Genomic DNA, 22,514 nt, shown 5'->3' on the forward strand with positions numbered 1-22,514 from the left:
CCTGGCTCTAATGCATGCATTTGCTGCCTTGTAAATTGTTTTAACCCTTAAGTTCAGACAGGGGTTTATTTAACTGCTGATTTCATGATGTGCCTTGGGTTTGTTTTTTGTTTGTTTGTTTGTTTGTAGAACACAGCTCTAGATAAAGAGAGTCAGATTTTCTGCAGCAAGCGCTGTCAGGACTCTGGTAGAGCTGGAATGGAGAAAATTTCTGCAATTGCTGCTGCAGCTGACGATCCTCGTGTGGCTGGGTCCAAGACCCTCTTCCCTGCTGCTTCTGAGCCACTCCGATCCCCCACGCTGCCTGCCTCAGTATCTCCTGAGCTTGCTGGGGATCAACCTGGTGTGTAGTACTGACGAAAACAAATCCAACTGAAACTCCCCACACTCTGGCCACAGTTTCTCTTCATTTCCCATGACTGTTTTTGGTTTGTGTGCTCCTCTCGTGGCGAGCCCCTGCCAGGCTCTGATCTTCTTTCTCATAGTGAGCGAGTGACCGTGCGCTTTGAGTGCTCTTTGCCCTTGTCTTCAGAACAGCTGTAGGGGAAAGACTGGCAAATGTTAGAAGATTTTTAAGTTATCTGTGTTAGTAATTAACTCCATTTCACACAGCCTTGGGCTCTAAATAGACTAACTTATGGTGTAGCTAACCATATTTTTATATGAGCAGTGAGATGATGAACAGTGACCGGGCCTCCCCTCTACAAGCAGGCCCCGTTCTGCTCTTCTCATGAGAATTCTCAGAAAAGGGGGAGAGGAAGACAAGAGATGAAAACTTCTATTTGCCTTCTATTCCAATACCTCTATTTTTAGCCAAGTTTCTACTAAACTTGAAGAGGCAAATTTTCATGAAAAATTTTTTAGTGGACTAACTGTAAAATATCATGAAACAAACACTGGAGATAGAGAGGGAAGGATGGTTGTTTTCCATCAAGTTTGTTATCTAACTTGCAGGCAGGGTAGTGTTTAGATAATATGAATTTAAATAAAGTGACTTGGGATGTAAACATGAGCACTGGACATTTATTTGTAATGAAGACTGGAGTGAAGGAAGCCTTTTTGTTTTAGCCATTTTCTATCTTAACTGCAAGTGTCCCATCCATGCCTTTCTCCAGGGTCAGACTACCTGTTAGGTAAAGTAAAATTATGTTGGACCTGTGAAGGGAAAGCCTGCTGCATGTGATCCAAGCTACGATGAACAGAGCAGCTCCCACTTCTAGGATGAGCTGATACAGGAGCTGCCATCAATAGCCATCAAAGGTTGTCAGTGCTATCCCCCTGTTCACCTGGTGCAGGCACTGGAAACAAGGATTGGGGAGCAGCTATCCTGAATCTGCAGTCACAAAATAGATGAGGTTTTATCTTTACCATAATGCTTAGTTCAGTATAGTATGTATTCAGCTTAATTCTTTTCCTTTGCTCGTTCTTATGAATTGGTCATAGTTCATTTTCTCTCTTAGCTATACTTTCTACTAGAATTGTAAAAGAAAGACCTGCAATAAACTTTCTTCATTAAAAAAAAAGATAAAAAGTCATTCATTTCTTTGAGAACTCAGTTATTTCGTCAGTGAAACTGTTGTCTTCCATACCTACCAAAAACACTTCATAGAATTAATTTGAGGGATTCCCTTAACCTTTTAAAGTTCATTGACTCCTGTGGAAGGCTTAGGAACACGATTAAACATGATGGTTTTACCTTTTGAAGAGGCATTTAAAGATCAGGAAGTGCCAACTGAGAACTTAAGGTCACGGTAGCTGAAAGATGTACAGCAAGAAGAATGGTAATAAAGGTAGGGAAACATGTTACATGTCTTAAAACTTACTCTACTGAGTCCACAACAAAGTTAATTCACAATGACTGCTTGTACCCAATCTTTTTATCATAGTTTAAGATATTTGGAGAGTATGGGAATAGCCTTTATGTAAAATTATACACATTTACAATTTGAAACAGTGCAAAAATATGAAGGTAGCATTCTACCCTTACTCAGAACAGAAACTATGAGAGCCTGTGAGCTGGCCCCATCTGTGGTTGGTAATTTCTATAACAAGTCTCAGATGAAACTCAGTAAAGAATGTGGGATTTCAGGTGGAGAGGGTTAACCAGCCACTACCCACCAGAGCTGAATTCAGGGATTAGTAGAGAGGGAGCACCAAGGAAGTGATGAATGCTTGGTTGAGTTCTGTTTTTCCTAAGAGGATAGATATTCAGGTGTGCAAGGCCTAGATATTTATTTTATGAGGCAAAGCCTCTCATGGATTAGCAGAGATACCCAAAGTGTTACACAAAACCTCATGCATATGTAAAAGAAAGGATGATAATTTACCTGGTAAACAGCTGCCAGTTCTAAACTATTCCTTTGTCTAATGGAAGAAGAGAATAAAGATATAAATATCCTGAAATTGTGTCCCCGAGTTCATGACTGATCAACATCTGATCATTCTTATACAAGTATTTTGATTCACAGAGCAGAGGCAGGTGCGAGACTGTGCCAAAATGCCTATTTAAAGATAGTGATGACAGCTGGAAACGATCATATGGCCAACATAATTGGATAAAAACATGGGATAGGTGGGAAAGTTCTTAACTCTATGTATGACCTTAGGAAAGTAGTATCACTACTCCATGCCTTAATATAGTTCCACTTCTTGAGCTTCCACTTGTTTGAGCTGGGGAATTTCAGTCCTGTAATTCAAGGGAGTGAATCTGCGAAAACCTCATTGACCTCTCTCAGAGGTTCACAGTTCAGGTATGTGGTGGCAAGACCAGCAACAGTGGCGACTTCTGCAACATCCAATGTTGCTTTTCTTCTCTGTGCTTCAAAATCACACTATGTGTGTATGAAAGAGGTTGCCAAAATATATACGAAAAGCAAGCAGGCATCATTCAGCGGGTTCTTGGAGTGCCCTAGTGGTACGGGAGACACTCTAGCACCCTGGTGTTCATTCAGGAGATCAGAAGCACGATCCAAACATATGATTTCCAACAGGGATGACACATTTGGCCTGTATGAGAATACTTTCGGTTTCCTAATCAATTTGAAATAAAAGAACTGTTAGCTAGGAAGCAGTCATGTGTTACACCACTGCCTCTATGCTCACCAAAACAGGGTTCAAATTCCTATTAGCAAAATTATTTTGGTCATCATTAACTGCATTAGTTTACTGAAGATCTTGGGTTGGTTCTGCATAGAATTAAACTATTTTGGATTTCATGTGATGTTGTATCATGTGGTAAATCCAAGCAACGCTAATGTTACACAAACATCCTAACCCAGTATGGGAAAGGTCTCACTGGTTTAGAGCAACACCCTCCAAACAGCCCATCTCTGGGTTTATTTAATGAGGATAAAACCAGTTTCTCAAGAACAATAGAGTCATCTTTACTCCTTTTGAATTACTTTGGGGAGAAAGAGAAAGCAAAACAGAGATGCCATACCACAAACACACTTAAATCTCCGTGAATATTAGGACATAAAATGGAAAAGCTACAATCTGGACAGTCACTATATCCAGGGCATTCTTACTCAATATATCTAACAGCAATCATGTCCTGACTAAAGCTACAATAAAATTAATTTCCCATTACCTTAGCTCTTCTGGACATTTATTGTGCTGACTGCTAAATCAGCAGAGCAGGAATCTTTATCAGGGATAAGTGCTGCAGATAGTTGGAGGACTACCAAGAGGGTGTCAGGGCAGAAACAGTAACAGATCCATACACCTTGCAAGAGGCTCCCTTTCAGGTGTAGAGGGTTTCTCATAACACACAGCACAACATAGCCAACAACTGCAGAAATATTCTCAGAAGTCTCACGGCATTCATTTCCCTCTGCACCACAACACAAGCTTCCTTCAGAGAAACCCCCACCCTGACCACCCCATCACCTCTTGCCAGATCCTACAGCGTTTCAATCAGAAATTTTCACAAAATAGAAGGGGTTTCAAGATACTTCTGCCAAGTACTTCTCCACAAACCAAATGTGCAGCACTGCTGCTGACTCCCTGACCACCCTGACCCTCAGCAGCAGCAAATGCTACTTTCCAGAGCACCTCCCATAAAATCCAGCTGACAGCTTGTCCCTCTGAACTTACCAAAACAGAAGAAATCCCAGACTGTCACGTAAAGAAAAATGCTTTTCCTAAATGCTCCCTCTGCATTTGAGGAGAGAAGTCAGTCCCCCTTTTCAGGAATATTCTGCAAATAACAGCCAAATGAGGCTCAGCTGCAGGTTAATGCCTGGCACCTGCTGATTGAGCAGGTTTCAGGCAATCCACGCGACACAGGTGCTGCCCTGAACAGACTAACAAATACCTGAAGAGTTCCAAATTTAACCCTGCTTTGCCATCTCACCACAAACAGCACGACATGGACTACTTCAGCCAAAGCTGAGATCCCAAGTGCACGCCTGGATCCCCAGAGGGTACATGGGCTTATCTATGGAAGGAGGGGCATGTCCTACTCACCAAAGCAGTCCAGAATGGGGGTGTCCTCATAGGCCTGCTCCAGAGAAGGTGAAGATGTCCTTTCCACAGAAGGACTGCAACAATCAATATGCAGAACACCAGGCTGCGCCAGCTGCTGCTTCCCCACGGAGTGGTCATGCCATCACACTGGCTGGATGCAATTCGGGACAGCACACACAGGTACAGTTGTGCTTTCAGTTTGGGAAAGCAGCTCATTATCAAATAGGGCCCTTTCTGAAAGAAGCAATCTACCAAATCAATGCCCTATGAAATATTTTGGTTCTAAGATCAGAAACTATTATTTCTCTCAATAATAAAAGTGTTTCCTAAGTCAGCGGGAGATCAGAAAGAGAAGATATTCAGGATTTCCATTTGGCAAAATACACCTTTGCTTGTTTGTTTTTTCCCCTCCACCCAGCCTAGGAAATCCACCACTGGCTTCAGACAAATGCAAGTTGCACTTCAAGAGCATACCAATGACCCCTCAGACTCTTCTGATATGAGGCTATGAATGTTGTTGAACTGAAAGAACTGTGAAGTACAAGTTTTGCATAGCACTTACTACAGTCTTTGCTTAATCACATCACATTCCACTACACAAAACATAAAAATGTAACTCTACTGATATCACCATAACCACCTCCATATGCAAATGTAGCAAGCACAGAAAACTTGGTCAGCATTTCATAAGCACCAAGAGCACATTAAATGCATTAGCCATGACACCTTTTTCCTCTGTTGGGAATATACTGTGGAATCACAAGAACCCAGTACTGCACTGAAGCCCTCAATTACAAATGTAATTTTATTTCATTTCTTCACTCAAACTGAATTTTCTCATTCCAAATCTTTACTGAAAGAGATAGTAATTAAATGCTTAGAAAAACCAGGAACTGCTCTAGTAGGCAGCTAGAGAAATGTATGTATCAATACAGATATGGAATGTAAATTTCAACTCATATAGATCACAACATACAAAGAAGATTTTTATGCAATACGGACTTACAAAACAATAACAGTTCTTTTCACAAATATTTTCACAGAGTTTTGCACAGCAATCTTGTAGAAAAGTAGATTTGTGCAACACCAAAATAACTTATTGTTCCTTAGTATAAATTATTTTTCATTTCCTAAAAGAAAGAGGTAATTTAATATGACTGGGCAGGATCTGGTTGGATTTGGTGATAGCAAAACATGAAAGACATCGTTGCTATATGCAGAAAAGGAACATGGCATGTGCTACAGTATTGCAGGGGCAAATTCTGAGGGGGGAAAAAAAGAAAGTAAGTCACCTGCAAGTCTAGTACTTCTGCTGCTGTATGGGGGCCATGCTCCAGCAAGCCCTGCTGCCTCGGTGCTTTCACAGTCCACCAGCAGAGGTGTGCTTTGGAATTTGCACCTCACCTACTAAAAAATACCTGCCTCTGTCAGCTTCTACTTTAAAGTCTTCAAAACAGCCTTTCTGATTTTGAGGAACAATCCACATTTTGGTGTGCTTTGAAGGAGATGCCAGATAGCAACTAAAAGGATTCACACACAAACTCCATTCCTGATTTCTCTCTCTTAAATGCACAAAACATACAACTAAAAAAAGAACTAATTGCCTAGGCCTAGAAACATGCTTGAATAGTAACATTGATGGAAATGATTTGCAAAGTTTAAAATTACATTAACCATAATTTAAATATTACCCCTTGATTCCCAGAAACTTCAGTGCTGATGTAGAACAATCATTTGGAAAAGTACAAGACAAAGTGTGGTACAGATAGAACAGATTAAAATTCCCCAAATATCATAATTCGTTTCCATTATGTTAAAATCATATATTCCTCAAGGTTATAGATAAAGCTTCAGACGGAAAATCTGTTTCTTCATAATATAACTAGAACGTGAGTTTTAACCCTCTTTACTTTAGGTTTTGTTTACATACAGGGATCAAAATAGACTTCTCGTTGTGACTAAAAATATAGATTTTTAACTACAGAACCCAGCAGCTGTTTTTCTGCTTCTTTGCCCTTCCCCCAAAAAAGTCAAGCGAGGTCTACAAAAATAGCAATTAACTTTAAAAAATAGGTTGCTTCTTCCAGCAAATTTAAGTTACATTCAGATGTAATATAACTATTTATAAAGGAACCATGTGGCTCGACGCCAAGAGAGGCGTGCTGTGTTCAGTTCCCTTCTGACACAGCTGCCCATGTCAGTGCTCGTGTCGGTCGCTGTGAGCATCAGTATCTGGTTTGATACTCGTGGTGCCAACGATTGAAGTCATTGTAGAAAACCACGATGCTCCCGGATGCCATGCCAGTCATTATGCACCTGAGGAAAGCACAGGAGCACACTGGTTAGTGAACCACCTCATGTACAGGTATATGAGTCAAAAACCTGAGGATTTACATCAGCATAGGCCCAAGAACCCTGAGGACACGACCAACTTCCACCGAGGACAGCTGGAGCTAGGAGCTAGAAGTGCTCCACAGATCAGAAAAGTCAGGCTTTAGGGGCTCCCATCTTGGCCTTCCAAGAACTTCAGAAAGCTGGATTTGAATAAAACTGCCATCAGCAGCACCTCTGGCAGGCTTGTGGATCACAAAGAGTACAAAACAACATGCAACAGTTTTTATGGTCGGCCTGAAGCTATGGTCGAGAGTTAGACAACAGAACTGTTCACCAGCATCACTGTCCCGTAAGGCCACTTCAGATTTGCCAGGATTATTTCTTGGCTGGCTTGGTTTGGTTTTTAGGGATATTGGAGTGGGATGAAGCCCTGCTGAAGCAGCAAAGTGAGGGAAAGCTAGAAGTGTTCTTTTCAGTTTCGGCTCCCTCAGTGAAGCACATCTACATGAAGGAACTGGATGTGGGCACAGGCCTTGAGTTGCAAATATTAGTGTTTGAGTTTGAAAGTGATCTGAAGGCTTCGATTGTTTTGGAAGCTCCTGAAAGCAATTACTGTGCTTTCCCACTGAGGCAGTCTTTCTTTCTAAATTCCTTACCCTTGGCCTACTACTAGAGATCATTAGATATATTTGAAAAGCCATGACCCTGACACAGCACACAATTACAGGAGTTTCTACATTTTCCTCTCTACTGTCTCATTAAAGTATTACAAAAATCAGAAGTGTAGGGACGTATAAAATTCTGACATCTCAGGAAAAAAGCCTCAGAATTAAAAAATTCAGAGTAAAAAGCTGCGATTTTTCCTTCAAAACAAAGACTGAATAGGTGATCATCAAAACATTGCATTTTGATAGTATGACAGCATTTCATTTCAAGAGCACTATTCTGATTCTTTTTCTATTAGGTTAAAATGTCTTTTTACACACTCTCAAACACACACATTTATGCATACCAAATAAATAATGCTGAGTAATCATGTAAAATTACTCAGTAAATTACCCTGAGTAGATCTCTTCTGAGTGTCCTTGTCTTCAAACCAGAAGTGAATAGGTTCCTTACTCGAGCTCATGAATAAATTTATATATTTCCATGTTAGATTTCAGTTTATTAACATGCCATAAATTACAGTTTAAAGATTCTCTAAATGCAAAATTTTATACATCTCAGAGGTCTGACATTCAACAGCTGTAACTCCAGTTTTTGAAATATATTTAACAGCAGAGGCTTTTTTAATGGAAAATGAAAGCTGTTCAATGTTTCATTGAAGTTCACAGGTTTTTCCTGGCTTGGATTTTTTTTTGGTTCATTTTATCTAAGTTTTAGAAATTTAGTCAAAAAATTTAAACCATTCAGTATGTATTTCAGTAAGTGGAAGGTTAAGAGCCTCAGCAATATGCTTTACTGCACAGTGTAGATATTCCTAAGGGATTTAGGAGCCAAATCTGCTTGAAAAGTACACAGGAGCACCACTAATACACCAAAGCAAATAAAATTCTAGCCTGAAAGCTAAAAGTGTACAAATGAGATGGTAAACATCCATCTTATAAACAAACACTATTTTTGTGACAAAAACACAGAAGCACTTTTAAGTACAGATGCACTGGAAAGTGTGATGTAAAACTGCAGCAAAAATACTCACTGGCCACCTGCAGTAGGAGTCTTCAAAAAGGTTTATGATGTATGTAGATAAAATAAATTGCCTAAAATAAGAATTACTCTTTGCTTTAGCAAATACATGGATGTGTGGAGGGAATCTTGGTGTGCAACTATTCCAACTGCTCTATTTTTAACATAAAGGTCTGGAATTAGGAACGTGATTTGTATCATACGTGAAAGAAGAGAGATGAAAGCACACATGTAACCTTCCACCTCCACGTGACCCACACTCTACATTGGCCCAGGCCAATAACTCAACCTATCCTGAAAGTCTGCCAAATAAGATTTCTTGGATCTCTCTCTTCATTCCCCCAAGAGCTAAAATCTGAAAAAATATTATCTGCCCTAAATATGACATGTAAGGAAAAAAAAAACTTATGCAAGCACAGAATTCTCAAGATAATCACCAGGATCTGTGACCCACAGAAAATGCAAACTGGAAGAAAAACAGAAATGCAATTTAATTGTAAGCATGTATTCTCCAAAATTCTTGTCCAGACCAGGCTTTGCTCTCACCTTTGGTCATATGACAGGGCCATGGATCGGATTCCAGCATCACACCCTGGGTAAGCAAAAAGCTGCTTGAGGTCCCACATCTGCCACACCATGACAACTCCATTGTCTCCACCTGTAAGCAGATACTGTCCATCTCGACTCAGCTGAATTGCCTAAGGGGAAATCACATGGATATTTGTCAGATATGTGTTGCTCTAACTCCCCCACTTTTACTTTCAATAAAAGGTTTCATATTGATTGCTGAAGGTCCCATACAATATCACATCAATACAAGCTTTTGGGAAGCAACATTATTGTTAGGTTAGTTTACCTGGCAGTTATTTACCCAGTTATTATGCACAAATCTCTTTAATACATTAGATGTCACTAGCTGAGTTTTACCTGACCTGTGATTTACTCCATATTCCAAAGATCTAATATCAGGTGAGCTAAAGAAATTTACTCTTCTAATTAGCTAGATTTACAAGACCCAGTAGCACTGGCATTCTCCCAAGGGTCTTAATACTATCCTAGCAGAAGCTGACTGCTGAAGAGAACCAAAATGTTATACAAATCACTAGAATTAATTTAGACCAGCATTTTTAAATTCCCGCTCTGGATTAATAAAATAGTGATCCACCTCTCTTAAGAGACACGGTGTTTCCTTTCATCATCCATCCTGAAACTGCCTATGACAAATTCAATGGCTTATACCCTGATTTTGTATGCATCAGGGGGACTGATGGCAAATCTACACTTGAAATCTCTATTTGGGATGCAGATCATGGAGAAAGATGGGGTATCTTTGAGTTTCAGAGTGAAATTTCTTGAAACAGGAGTCTTCAATCTATTTTGGTATTTCTTGTGTGCTGTTGGAAAAAATCACGATACATAAAAATAAATCTGGGTAGCCTTTCAACAAAATACACACTCTTCACACCATAACTTATTCATGATAAATTTCAGCTCCCTGACCCAACTTTTCAATAGAATGGTGTAAGAATAGAGGATATTCAGAGCAACGGCTTTTAAATTCCAAATACACACATTCCACAAACAGGCTGATCCACTTTAACTAAAACATTGTCACTGGAAGGCAAGGAAATTGCCTCAAGATGATAGTGTATAAGCAAAATTCCAGCTCAAAGATTTAAATTTAGGAAACAGTAGAAAGAACTGAAGATAGGACCTTGCAAACATCTCTCTCAAGTCTGCAAGTATTTTGGCACTTGCAGTCTCTGCTTCTACAGTTTTGCCATATGCAAAAACCTGCTACATACTGTGATTTTAAATTCCTCAGGAAAAGGAAGTTTGAGGGTTTTTTAACATACAGAATTTATAGTGCCTGCCCCACAAAAAAAATGAGAGAAACTAAAACACAAAGACATTACGTTCATGCAACATTGAAGTGTTTATACAGACTGCTGACAAGCCTAGAAACCAAAATATACAGTGTGTGTAAGATACTGCTCCATGAACAGCAATAACTGAAGTCAGACATATTGCACATCTGTATTTTTGTGTTGCTGTACTCTATTACTATGATGCCAAATACATTCTTTAAGAATTATATGATGTGCGACACTTAGATTAAGATAGAGTTTCTATATTATGTTATAAATTTTGAGTGTTTACTGCAACAACTCCCAAGTAATCAGAATGAATCACATTGCTAGAATTTTATTTCACACAGTAACTTTAAAAGGAATGTAATTGAAATACAAACACATACTGTAAACAAAATACAACACTGAACAGAAAAAAAAAAACGGATGATAAAACTATTCCAGCTGTGTTTTGAATTAAGATGACAAAAGATACATGTAAATTTGGACACAATAAAGCATATTTTTCCAACCATATCTAAGTATGAAAAACTAACCAAGGTTAGAGTTGAGTACGCTGAGCTGAAGCTTCTCTCCCCCAACAAACAAATGTTCCAACCATAAATTGCTTCTGTGATTGTTTTTATCACTCTACAAAAACACGGTAAGCGCCTCCCAGAGCACAGACTCAAGGAGCCTGAAAACACTAATTTAGAGGCCATCTTAGAAAAGTAGAATAACTCAGTAAGAAAGATGTAGAAAACAAACTGATATGACTGTGAAAACTATGTAGAACTTGCATGCGCTGAGTAGATGATCATGAGATCTAACATATCACACATAATTATGAAAGAGATTATTCATTAGAAGCAAAAATCAATATGGGGTGGTTTTCTTCTCTATAGCAATGGCAGTCTCCTAAGGGTATTTTCAAATTGCAATGAAGACCGTGACAAATAATTATTTGCTACACTTATAAAATTCAGCTGATGAAAATCCATTAACCTTATGGTCATGGTTCACTTGAATTTTATACTTGAGGCTTTTACCAAAGAAATGCTATATTAAAAGGCAAATTAAAACCATTAATCTTTTAACTCTTCCACTACCTGCAAGATGCAATGGGGTTTGTGATCTTTTGATTACATAAAGTATAGGCTTTGAACCCTTACTAATACCTATGCTATTTTACTAAGTCATTGGCTTGTCAGGAAGACAAGATGTTGATTTATTTAGTTTTATTGTCTATTAATAAATTTCTCAGCCACTTGCCTATATATATATACACACATATATATGAATGAAGGAAGGAATGAATGAATGGAAGAAAAAGGTCACCCTGTCAACATTTCAGTTTCATGATATGCCCTCCAAGATTTAACAAACAAAAGGATGCTTTTACTCCCAAGTACTCCAACTGGTACAGAAGATGACATGAATCAATTTTACTGTTCTGCTTTTCCCCAGCGTAGTTTATCTACAATTCTACTAGCTATGAAACTGGAACAACTCTGCAACTAATCTTTCTCACAACACGAGCTTCAGACTCTCAAATAATCCCCAAAGCGCACAATTTCAGCAACGTTCTAAAAGCTGCATTTCTGACTTGTATTTCCTTGGAAAGTCTCAAAACTTTGCACAAATCCCTTTTAACGTTTCGGGTTTTTGAAAGGCAGTGCTTTGTAAAAAGGCAGAGCTGACACTGTGACAGCCCTGGCTTACAGCAGCAGGAGTCTTGTGGGCACTTCCACATTTCAAAACAGACTCATGAAAGGAAAATAAATTGGTTCCTCTGGGTGAAACAGCATACAGCCTTTGCTTAGGGTAAAATAACTTTGCTTCTCAGAACAAGCAGACTATTTAGAGTTAAGTTATTCATTAAGATATCTAAACACTACATGGTAGATGTAGTGCGATATGCCTAAGCTCCGCTGAGCAATACAGTATTTAAAACAAAAACAGGTGGAAGGCATTGATTAGACCCTGAATTTCCCCAGAGCATCTGAAATTTTTCTAGCAGTTTTCTAGCCCAAGAATACAAGAAGGAAAATCAGAATGTTGATCCAAACATCATTATTGAAAACTGCTAGTTTCGCCAATAACGTTCTGAAATACTGGCCCATAATGACAGAGGGAAACAGAAACTGTGAATGTTACATTACAGATTCAACACTTATGACCTTTTCCTTCCCTTTTCCATCCTCCTCAAGCAAAAGCCAAGGAAAAGTGTTTGTCAGCACAGCCCATGGGTAGGTGCTATTCATTTTAAATGCCCCACTTTAATCATGCAGTTGCCACTCGCCTTCTAAGATGATATAGTGCAGAAGCACTGGGAAAGACGCTGTAGGTTGTTTAAGCGTAAAGCTCAGCTGGGACCACTGGGAGAGAAAGAAAACAAAACAAAACAAAATAAAACCCCAAACCCTGGACAAACGTAATTCTGGCCCACAGAGAGCAGAACTTCCATCGCCTCTAGCAACATTCCTAAAGCTGTGGGTACTGACTGAAACACTACAGAAATTGTTTTAGCTGGCAAGGGAGTTCTAGATATTTTACAGATTTGCTGGCCTAGCTGACAACATAATCACAACTGAAAGTGACAGATTATCAACATTATTAATGTAAAAAGAGAAAACACTGTGATATGTTCTTGTTTTATGGCAAGAACTGGGAGGAAGGGTAGGCTGAAAACCTCAAAAGCATTTGTACGAGGACAGCCAAAGGTACAATTTCAGAGAACAGATGCAAAAATCTACATTAATTTGGAAAAATGTCTTGGGACAGAAATATACACATTCCTACTTCATTTCCCCAGCCTCAAATCTGCACTTGAGGGTGCCACAGCATGCAAAGATGGAATGCCCTCTCACCCCTGCAGACTGCACTCTATGGAAAAGAGACCTAGCAGAGAGTTATTTCTGCATATTCCACCACCAACATATCTGACAGTTTGAAAACATAGGAATACTGGATTAACAGAGCATGACAGACTTTTAGAAGGTATTAACTGGAATATACTGAACTACACTGGAAACTTCAGTGCTGAAAAAGCATTCACTGTTCCATGTAAATTATAAAATGGAAATAATGAAGATCAAAATTCTTTCAAATACATTGACACATTCTTCCATCTTAAGAATTAGCATGGATAGAGTCAAGAAAAGAACTGATACAAATTTAAAAATGCTTAATTTTGCACAACAACTGAAAGAATGTCAATAATTCTGTAAACACAAGGGCAAGGAGGCGTTTTCTTCCTGAAATGTGTAATCCAAATAAAGGAAAAACTTCTGAGAGTTTTCAACTCAAGAGAACACTGGAAATCACAGCAGCTGAGTTCCTGAGATCTTCCATCAGATTATGAAAGTCAGCTTGGAGGTGTAGTACTGCTATATGCTTGGAACAACAAAAGTCTCCTCTTGCTGATGTTAAATTTTTAAACAGTTTTTATACAGAAAACAATTCTTTACTGCGAGGATGACTGAGCACTGGTTTGGTTGCCCAGAGAGGCTGTAGAATCTCCATCCCTGGAGACACTCAAAAGCCACCTGGACATGCTTGAGGAGGAGGGCTGGATGATATAATCTTTAGAGGTCCCTTCCAACCTCAACCTTTCTGTGATTCTGTGCCTCTCAGACCACAACTACTGGCATAGAGACCATAACTTTAACTCAGGCAGCCTGAACGCTGACCCAGAAATGTGATCTTGTTTCATGCCTCTGCCTCTTTCTAGCAGATTTAGCAATACTTGTTCATTCTTTTTCTTTCCCTTTCCCCTACTTCTCATTCAAGGAAAAAGTAGGAATATTTTTAATTCAAGGAAAGTATTGTTCTGACATTTCTGCCTCACTGTAGTATAGCTGGCAGCTTCTGCTCTGCTTCATAGGTACTATTTCATAGGAACTGTCAAGAGACCTGCATTTTGTAGTATAAAATAATTTTCATAAAACCATAAGCTTAAAATGCCTCCTGCATAGTTTTGGACTTGCTCCATGTCTCTTGCAGCTAAAGATGTGGAACTTAGCTGCCTGTCTAGCAAATGCCAAAGGGCTAAGGAGTTGAAATATAGACATAGGCCTATAAACTTCCTGAAGCTCAGCACAACACATGCTATCTGAACTAAGATGAGGGAATGTAGCCAGAGATGCCAAAAAAGGTAAAGCTAACATCCAAAACAGCCTGTCCAATGGCCTCCTGCCTTCAGGCTCAAAAGTAAAGACACAGCCCAGCCTCTCCTGGTCAGCAATTAGTAATGTTAGTATTCTTCAGTTCAAGGAAATGCCTACACGGTATTCCTTACTTTATGAACAGAGTTATTTTACAATTAAAACTGTAAAAATCCTCCTAATGCTATTAGGAGCACATGGCCCCCTTAATTTTTTTCAGAATACTGCTCTAATGGTCTAGTGCCATGTATTTACAGTCTGGCTACAGAAAAGAGTCTCCACACAGCTCCAACGTGGACAGCTTTTCCTGATACTGGAACTGACAGTCCTTAGCACACCTCTGAGGACACTCACCCTTATCTTGTCATCTGTTTCCATGGTGGCTTGCAGTCTCCCGTTCACACTGAACACACAGAAGAGGCCGTTTTCATAATATATGACACAGTGGCCTTCTCTTGAAGCTTGAATAAGTTTTGGTCTCAGGCAATTTTCAGGACCTTGTAATCTTTCAGGACCTTCTAATGTCCTCAGCAGATCTCCATTCATAGAATGTATGAGACATGGTCCTTCTAATGAGACAGAATAAAATTCTAGTTATTGATTTACATGCTCACATAAAGACCTCATATATCAAATAATAAGTAATGACTTCTACTTAAATAATCACTACTATAATACAATATAATGGTTTTTACCATGTTTAAATGGATTGCCTATGACTTTAAGGGTGCCAGAGGGTAAGATGAACAGCTTATCCCTTAAAGACTTTGTATTAAGGTATTTTAGAGCACCTATCAAAACCAGTTAGAGACCTAACAGATTTTCTTGTGTGGGTTTTCTTTTAAAACTAGTCATAGTTAATTTTGAGCGCACAAAATTAAATGTACTAAAATCTTAAAATGAAATTTTCAAAACACAAAGACGAAGAGAGCTAAGTGGAATCAATTTACATATGTAGGTATTCTAAAAGTGTATATTCACATATTAAGATTTTAATTCATATGTGATCCACTAAATATTTGCTTTTTAAAATATTTTGACAAATACCTGAACTGTACAAAAGACACACAAGTTCACATGCATAAAACAGAAACACACACAGGTGCAGATGGTGAGTATACCTAACTCTGAAAAAATGCCTCAATGTTGGTACTTTGGAAATACTAAAGCAGAAAGATCCTAATTCCAAGAAATTTATGGTTTAGAAATAATTGTGGCCAGCAAATACGAAAATTATAAAGACTATCCATGGAATCCACACCATTCTTTATAATTTGCCTGCCAAAAGCAGGTCTTTGAGAACACAAATGGGATATATTACAGGCTTTGCAGCCAAGCTCAAAGAGCCTGAACAGAATTACTACTAGTGTATATATACCCTTCATCAAACAAACAATCCAGTACATTCTCTTTCTCCTGAAACTAATTTTTGCTTCCCTTTTTAAGAAGTTATCCATAACAAACACACTTCACCATCCTGGCCATCAAGAGCTGTATCCATCTGTATGCTACATGCAATTACACACTGGATAAACAAACAGAAATAGCAATCAGTACGGAAACTCATGTGGTTGCCTCTTCTTATAAATGTCTGAATAATTTTCAGTTTTAGCATGTTTAAAAAGAGGTTTCAAATTCCACAGCAACTAAAAAAAGGTTAGAAATAAACCCACCATAAATTTCATAAATTCTGCTACCAAAGACTCTACTCCTTTTTGCATTAAGGTTATAGCTTCATGAACGGAAAGAAATGACAACAGATACCTTACCTTTTGAACCACTTATTACCAGGCCAAGCTCAGCACAAATGGCAGCACAGGTGATCTCATAGTCATGTCCTGTCAAAACAGCTCGAGGAGTTGCAAAATCACCTTCAATGAAAAAACAATAAAAGCAATCCCTGGTTACAATCTATTTCCAAAATCACTGCTTTCAATCACTGAAGCATCTCTGTTTCCTTGCTCTTTGAGTTCATGTTCCTTACAAATCATTTCAATGCTCCCTGTTTGCATATGGTAGTTCTGCACTATCTGTATAGAACAGCAGCAGTGCACTACAGGACTTCAGCCTGCACATTTACTAGCACATATTAATAGAAAAGTCAGGTGTGTAGTAAAACTAACCAAAGTTGGAGCACATATATTGGTGTTTTCCCCTCCTTTCACTTCCCCCTCTATTTATATTTTCTAGAGCGAAAGGTCTAAGTCAACTACTACCTTTTCCTATAATAGGCGTTTATGCAAGAGTGACTACGACAGGTATGGAGAGAAGACACCTTCGGTGCCCAAAGATGAAGTAAAACATACAATGACTGATTTTATTTTAACCTAATAACAGTGCTGAAACATCAGCCTGAAGTCTACTTCTTTGCAAGATGTGGAGGATCACAGTTAGTATGAATGTCTGATGAGTTTGCAAAAACAAAACACCCAAACCCAACATTAAATTACCCCTGCTCCTACTAGACATTTGCCTGCAACAAGAACAAATAAAACTGTACTATTTTTAGATTCTCTTTGTGATCAAATGTATACGAATACAATAAGAAACAAGAAATTGTACAACTCGCACATTTAAAGGAAAAAAATCACTCTGCAGGTCAAGGGACACACAGAAAGGGTAAGCAAATGCTATAAAGCTCTTTAAATAGTTTTATAACTCTGCTCACAGATTATTCACTGACATCTTCAAGAGTGCTGCCATTTCATGGAAATAAAAATGTTATTTTTGTGTTACCATACAGTTAGCTTATTCACAGCATTCTATAAAGTATTTAAACTCTAATGAATGTATCTTGGGCAATATTATCATGTAGTTTCAAAAAGGTTTAGATGAGTTTTTAAGCAGCAGGGAATAATTTCACTTCGCGAGAAATGATGATATGTGAGATACCAACAAGGCAATAAAGCAGTGGTGAAATCAAACATTTTTTTACTTGAAAAGCAGGGGATGGTTTTGCAAAGAGACAGAGTAATAACAGGACCAAGTGACTCCACTGGTTACTAAGGTAGCATCATTCAAATTACTTTTGGGGTTTTAACTTTTCAAAAGATAAACCCAGCATAATGTCATTAGTCTGTCCATGTAGAGCCATAAGAGTGCTAGCAATAGTGATACTGGGTGTTCTTAGAAATTATTGAGCTATATTTAAATTGGCAGATACTCAGACTCTGCGTAGCTGTGTACAGCGAGAGACTTCTCTGGAAAAGAAATGTCTGGGCTTGCATAAATAAAAGCTTAGTTTACTCTCCATATTTTAAACTTTTAGTCAGACCATTTACATCACCTCCCAAAATGCCTGTGTAGCTGCCACATTCAAATGGGTTTTCAGTAAAGCTCATAATCTACAACAAAATTTCAAATCAAGGATTTTGACCTTTCAAAATTTGATTTATTCTGTAGTTACTATTATAATCTATAATTTATATCCACAATACAAAATCTTGAAAAGTAAATAAATCTATTTCTTCTTAGATATAGAAATAGACACTAAATATGTATGTGTGCATATATATATATACACACATAGGCACGTAAGTTATCACCATTTTAAATCTGAAAACACTTTGGAGCAACTTGCTGGATTGTTCCTAATCTCTTAATAAATTATCATTAAAAGCTATTGCTTTTGTTTTGTATAATGTTTGAAAAAGCACACTCAAACCCAGGAAGTATGGCAGACAGTTCACAAGCAAAGGAAAAACTCCCAACAAATTAGAAGCATAAGGGTAGACTTAATGACCTTTAGGTACTTCTCAGGTGGCTGATCCTACGAACAATCACAAACCTTTTAGAGCAAACTTGCTCTATTGAACTTTCCTCACCCAAACATGGGGCAGGCACCTTGGAAGATTCATAAATGAACACTACGTAGCCAAGCCACAAATTTGCAGTTTTAGGGGGAAAGGTAACAGCAACCATAACAATCTTCCTATCCAGTAACAATTTAATGTTGCTGATTCAATTCTTTCTCCCTGTTGTCCCCAAGCCATAAAAGGAGGCAGCTTTGTGCATTTAAAGGTCTTGTTAGTTTGTTTTCTTTTAAATGAGCTGCCTATGTTAGCAAAATTTTAGAATTCTGGTTTTATTGCTTTACTTTGCTTTCAGAAATTACATTAATACATACTCACACAGACCAGCAAGGAATTAATCTAATTATACGCTACACATTAATGAAACGTTTGAAGTTTTAAATATACAACGTTGCAGTGGAGGTAATGAATGTAAGATGTTGGAGCTAGAAGGACTTATGAGAAGCAATGTAATGAATAATGAATGAATGATTAGGAAGGACAGATAAACAAAATCCTCAAAGTAAACTTATTGCTTACAGCAACTACATCATTATAAGCTTTACCTGCATGAAGCTGCCAGTAACTACACATTTAAAATGTAGGAGATAAGATTCTTAAAACAAGAAGTAGAAACTGAGTATATATATTTATTACAGCTCACAGAAATTAAAATTACCTAAGTAACACTCACAGTCTTTTCAGAATTCGGACTTGACTTCAAACATAAGAGAGTATAAATCTACAGGTGGCAGGATCAGTGTTTCATAAATTGTATCAATTGTTTACTGAATTATATTTGTATTAAAGAAACACTTTAATTAAAGAAACAAACAAAAAAAGGAAGAAATCTGAATAGTAACTTTGAAGAACTTAGGACCTGAATAGATACTGTAAAAGAGGAGTCTTGTGAAAAGTCAGGCTGACTCCTTTGATAAGAATGTCAAGTATTTAGGGGTTTCCAAGCCTCTGATTTTCCAAATAATGGGGTCAACTTAAAAGCTGGTCATAGAGCAGAACAGATTTCTTTAAAAGCTTTTAAACTGTTATTGCTTCAGAAGATTGTCATGGTTTTCAATAATGCAAAGAGAAAATTTTATTTTGTTGCTGGTTTAAGGGGCACCACTTCAAACTTTTCTAAATTGTTTTCGGGGAACCGACTTGCAGACCTTTTGAAAAGCTGGGGAAGTGACTTCAAAGGGAAAGGAGTCTTTGTCCACTAAGCAGGTTTACGACCACTGATGCAAACCCTAACTAAGACCTGAAAAGAATACTCAGTGAATCTTTATGGAGATCCTTAAGGAAGATGAACAAGTCAAATGAAATTAAAGATAGTTCAAATCCTAGCACTAATAACCAAGACACAATAGTTTTACAGATGTTCTTTTCTCCGCACAGGATATAATAATATCCTTAGTCTATACCATCACTGGGCTGCTACTTGAAGTTGAATGCTGTAAGATTCTTAATGCCACATTCACATTGCAACAAACATTGTCAATGATTTATTTAAGTCACAGGAGATGTATGTAAAGTTGTTTTCCAGTAATGGGTAGAGTATTTTACCTTTGCAGCAACCACTCAGATCATTTCAAAAGAACTCTCCTACATTCCAATAAATAATTTCTGCAAAGCTGTTTTCCCACAGAAAATAACATAAAATATCACCCTTACTTAAGTGACTAAAGTACATTTTAAATCATGAAATTCAAGCTTCAGAAGATAAAAGAAGAGCACATGATATCATGTCAGCCTACAGTGATATATCAGTGAAAAAATGTTAGGCGTTTGGAAACTACGTTTAAAAAGGAACAGTGGGATTACAGCAAAGTCAAAACTTTTTTCTAGTTTAATGACATCCAGAAGAAGATACGCCTTACTGGATAACAAGAAATTGGTTTGTATTGCTGGGTCTCTCTCTGCTACTCTTTTCCAGCTTCGGTGATGCTACAATACAAAGCAGGATCATGACACGTGAAATCCATCCGTAAATTCCTAAAATGTCCGCTTTCTTTATTTTCAGCACTGAGCTGTAAGAGCTGAGACAAATGCAAGAACTCATTTGAAAAAAAGATATCTCCCTAGAAAGAAACCAAACTAAGACTGACTGATAAACTTACCTCACAGTTAAATACAAGATACTCTTCCTACTGTTTGTGAGTGAGATAATATTATGCAACACATTAAAATATAAAATATTTGGCTACGCTCCTTTTTATGTTTTATACTGAGAAGAGAGTTAATTATGAAAAGTCAAAGGCAGCCAAACAGCCATTTCTAAATTACTATTCTATGATTGCAGAGGCTGTGGGACATTTTAAAAGGCAAATTAATTATGTGATTTTATGTCAGTATAAAATCCAAAGTAAATGAAGCATCAGTTAATCTATCTTTTTACCTTCTTCTTGCAAAAGTAACTGATTATTTTCTCAGAATGCTGCATCAACCAAAACAAATTACACATGTAAGAGAAGTCTTCTAAAATTAATTTTTAAATTTTCCCAATTTTGTAGTTGCTTCCAATGATAAAAATTGAGGAAAACAATAAAAGCTTTGAAATAAACCTCAGAAGTACAAATGTACCTATGGAATATAGGGCATTTGGACAAAAGTGTTTTCAGCAAAATGTAAGTAAATCAAGAAAACCAATTTGCTACTAGGCTTCTATATGGATTATATAGCAAATTTCAGAGTTTAATTACATCACAGTGATAACTGTTTAATATTATATAAAGTCTGTGTATTAATATTATTTACAGATCACAAACAGTGAACATTTAAATAACAACCAACTGGTTAGAACCCCACTTCACTGGCACAGAAAGGTATCTGATGGACTGAGATCTTACTCAAGTGATACCATACCATATTACTGAAATATTCTTAAAACTTCAGTTTGAATAAGCTTTCCTTTGTAAATATGCATTTTTATGTAACAATGTAATATTTTCATATTATATAGGAACTTCATTGTTGTCTGGTTCTTCACATGACACTCCATCAGCATTTCCTCTTTATTCCTTCAAACTACTCCCCATCTGTTCAGACTTATTTTACCCCAAAAAGTACAACCTTATGCCTAGATGTAAGTTTTGGTTTCGCAAAAAATACTTCAACTATATATTTTCTGAAAAAGGAATATCTTTGAAAAACGTATCACTCTATCCCGAAGCAAAATCAAAACATGTAAAACACAGGAAATGCTACAGTGCTCAGGAAGGTTCAAATATACTAGATTTATCCTGCAGAGTTCGTTTCAGCCAATGTAACACAGAGAGGGTTAATGTACTTCCCACAGTCACACCGTGCAACAAGTGACTCACATTTATTCAGTACTAACAAAAGATTTTACATACACATTGTATCACGAAAAGAGGTTCACTGTGTTCCAAAAATAAACACAATAAAGAAAAAGATGTAACAGGCCTTCATGAATTGCATATTACAATTCAGATTTCAAAAGTCAATAATCCCCAGTCTCTTAATTCCTACACCATGTGCAATGCAAAGCTTTCTGGAATGATTTCACTCTTACTGGGGATTCATCTGCTGCAAGTCCTGGAAGTCATTCAGCAGGACTCCTCCCACTGAACACCAGCTTTTTGAAGCCCCCAGAAAGTATCTGCAGGTGAATATTCAGGGTCAGCGTACACTAATAATTTAATATTTGCACCATCCCAACTTCATAAACTGTTACTTCAATGTCAGCTTTGAAGTTTTAGAACACTGTCATTTTCGTCTGATAATGTTCTAAAACAGGTTTGTGAAAGGGCTTCTTTTGTTTATGCTAAAAAAAAAAAAAATCTATTTTCTTCATATTTCTCTCTTTTGGTTTATAGTTACCATTACCTAGTGAGTTCAAGGAAAGAAAGACAAAAAAAAAGATAAAAGGAAAAAAGTCATCAAGCAATTATTTCAGTCAGAAATAGCAGCTACTGAGGAATTGTTTCTAGATAAGTCATCTTACCTCTAGCTGAAACATATATATTATTTCATAACTCCGGCAGAAAATAATCTGAGATGAGAGGTTTCATATGAGAATTCCATTCTAGTTGGTAGTTTTTGATTATTTCCCCCCTATTAAAACACTACATTAAAATAACTTAAAGTCCATGCTTTAGCTATTTGATTGTTTCTGCAAAGTTAATTTCAAACCAATGCACCAGTGTTATATTGTATTAGATAGATGCTTACACCATTACTTTTCAATGTAACTGGGA

General features: G+C 37.5%; 2 protein-coding genes across 8 annotated transcripts in view; one reads left to right on the plus strand and one right to left on the minus strand.

Annotated features, from left to right (window-relative positions):
* Positions 1 to 1,531, plus strand: part of DCLK2 (doublecortin like kinase 2) — an 82,824-nt gene extending 81,293 nt beyond the window's left edge. For 2 of the 5 annotated variants that reach the window (XR_003529209.1, XR_003529210.1), the window contains one exon: positions 130 to 241. Coding sequence is in view for 3 of the 5 variants with exons in the window: in XM_027652714.1 (XP_027508515.1) it covers positions 130 to 351 (222 nt within the window). In the remaining 2 variants the exon portion in view is untranslated. Of the gene's footprint in view, positions 1 to 129 lie in introns of all 5 variants that reach the window. The other 3 variants (XM_027652714.1, XM_027652715.1, XM_027652717.1) reach the window with 2 other exon arrangements.
* Positions 1,532 to 5,246: 3,715 nt separating this feature from the next.
* The window catches only part of LRBA (LPS responsive beige-like anchor protein), a 400,324-nt gene continuing 383,056 nt past the window's right edge, over positions 5,247 to 22,514 (minus strand). For all 3 annotated transcript variants that reach the window (XM_027652781.1, XM_027652782.1, XM_027652783.1), the window contains 4 exons: positions 16,273 to 16,374; positions 14,858 to 15,072; positions 9,034 to 9,185; positions 5,247 to 6,783 (listed from right to left, as the gene is read on the minus strand). In XM_027652781.1, the coding sequence (XP_027508582.1) occupies positions 6,693 to 6,783; positions 9,034 to 9,185; positions 14,858 to 15,072; positions 16,273 to 16,374 (560 nt within the window). In that variant the 3' untranslated portion in view covers positions 5,247 to 6,692. The remainder of the gene's footprint in view (positions 6,784 to 9,033; positions 9,186 to 14,857; positions 15,073 to 16,272; positions 16,375 to 22,514) is intronic.

This window comes from Corapipo altera, unplaced genomic scaffold, assembly GCF_003945725.1.
Source record: "Corapipo altera isolate COAL_440 unplaced genomic scaffold, ASM394572v1 69, whole genome shotgun sequence".
Lineage (NCBI taxonomy): Eukaryota > Metazoa > Chordata > Aves > Passeriformes > Pipridae > Corapipo > Corapipo altera.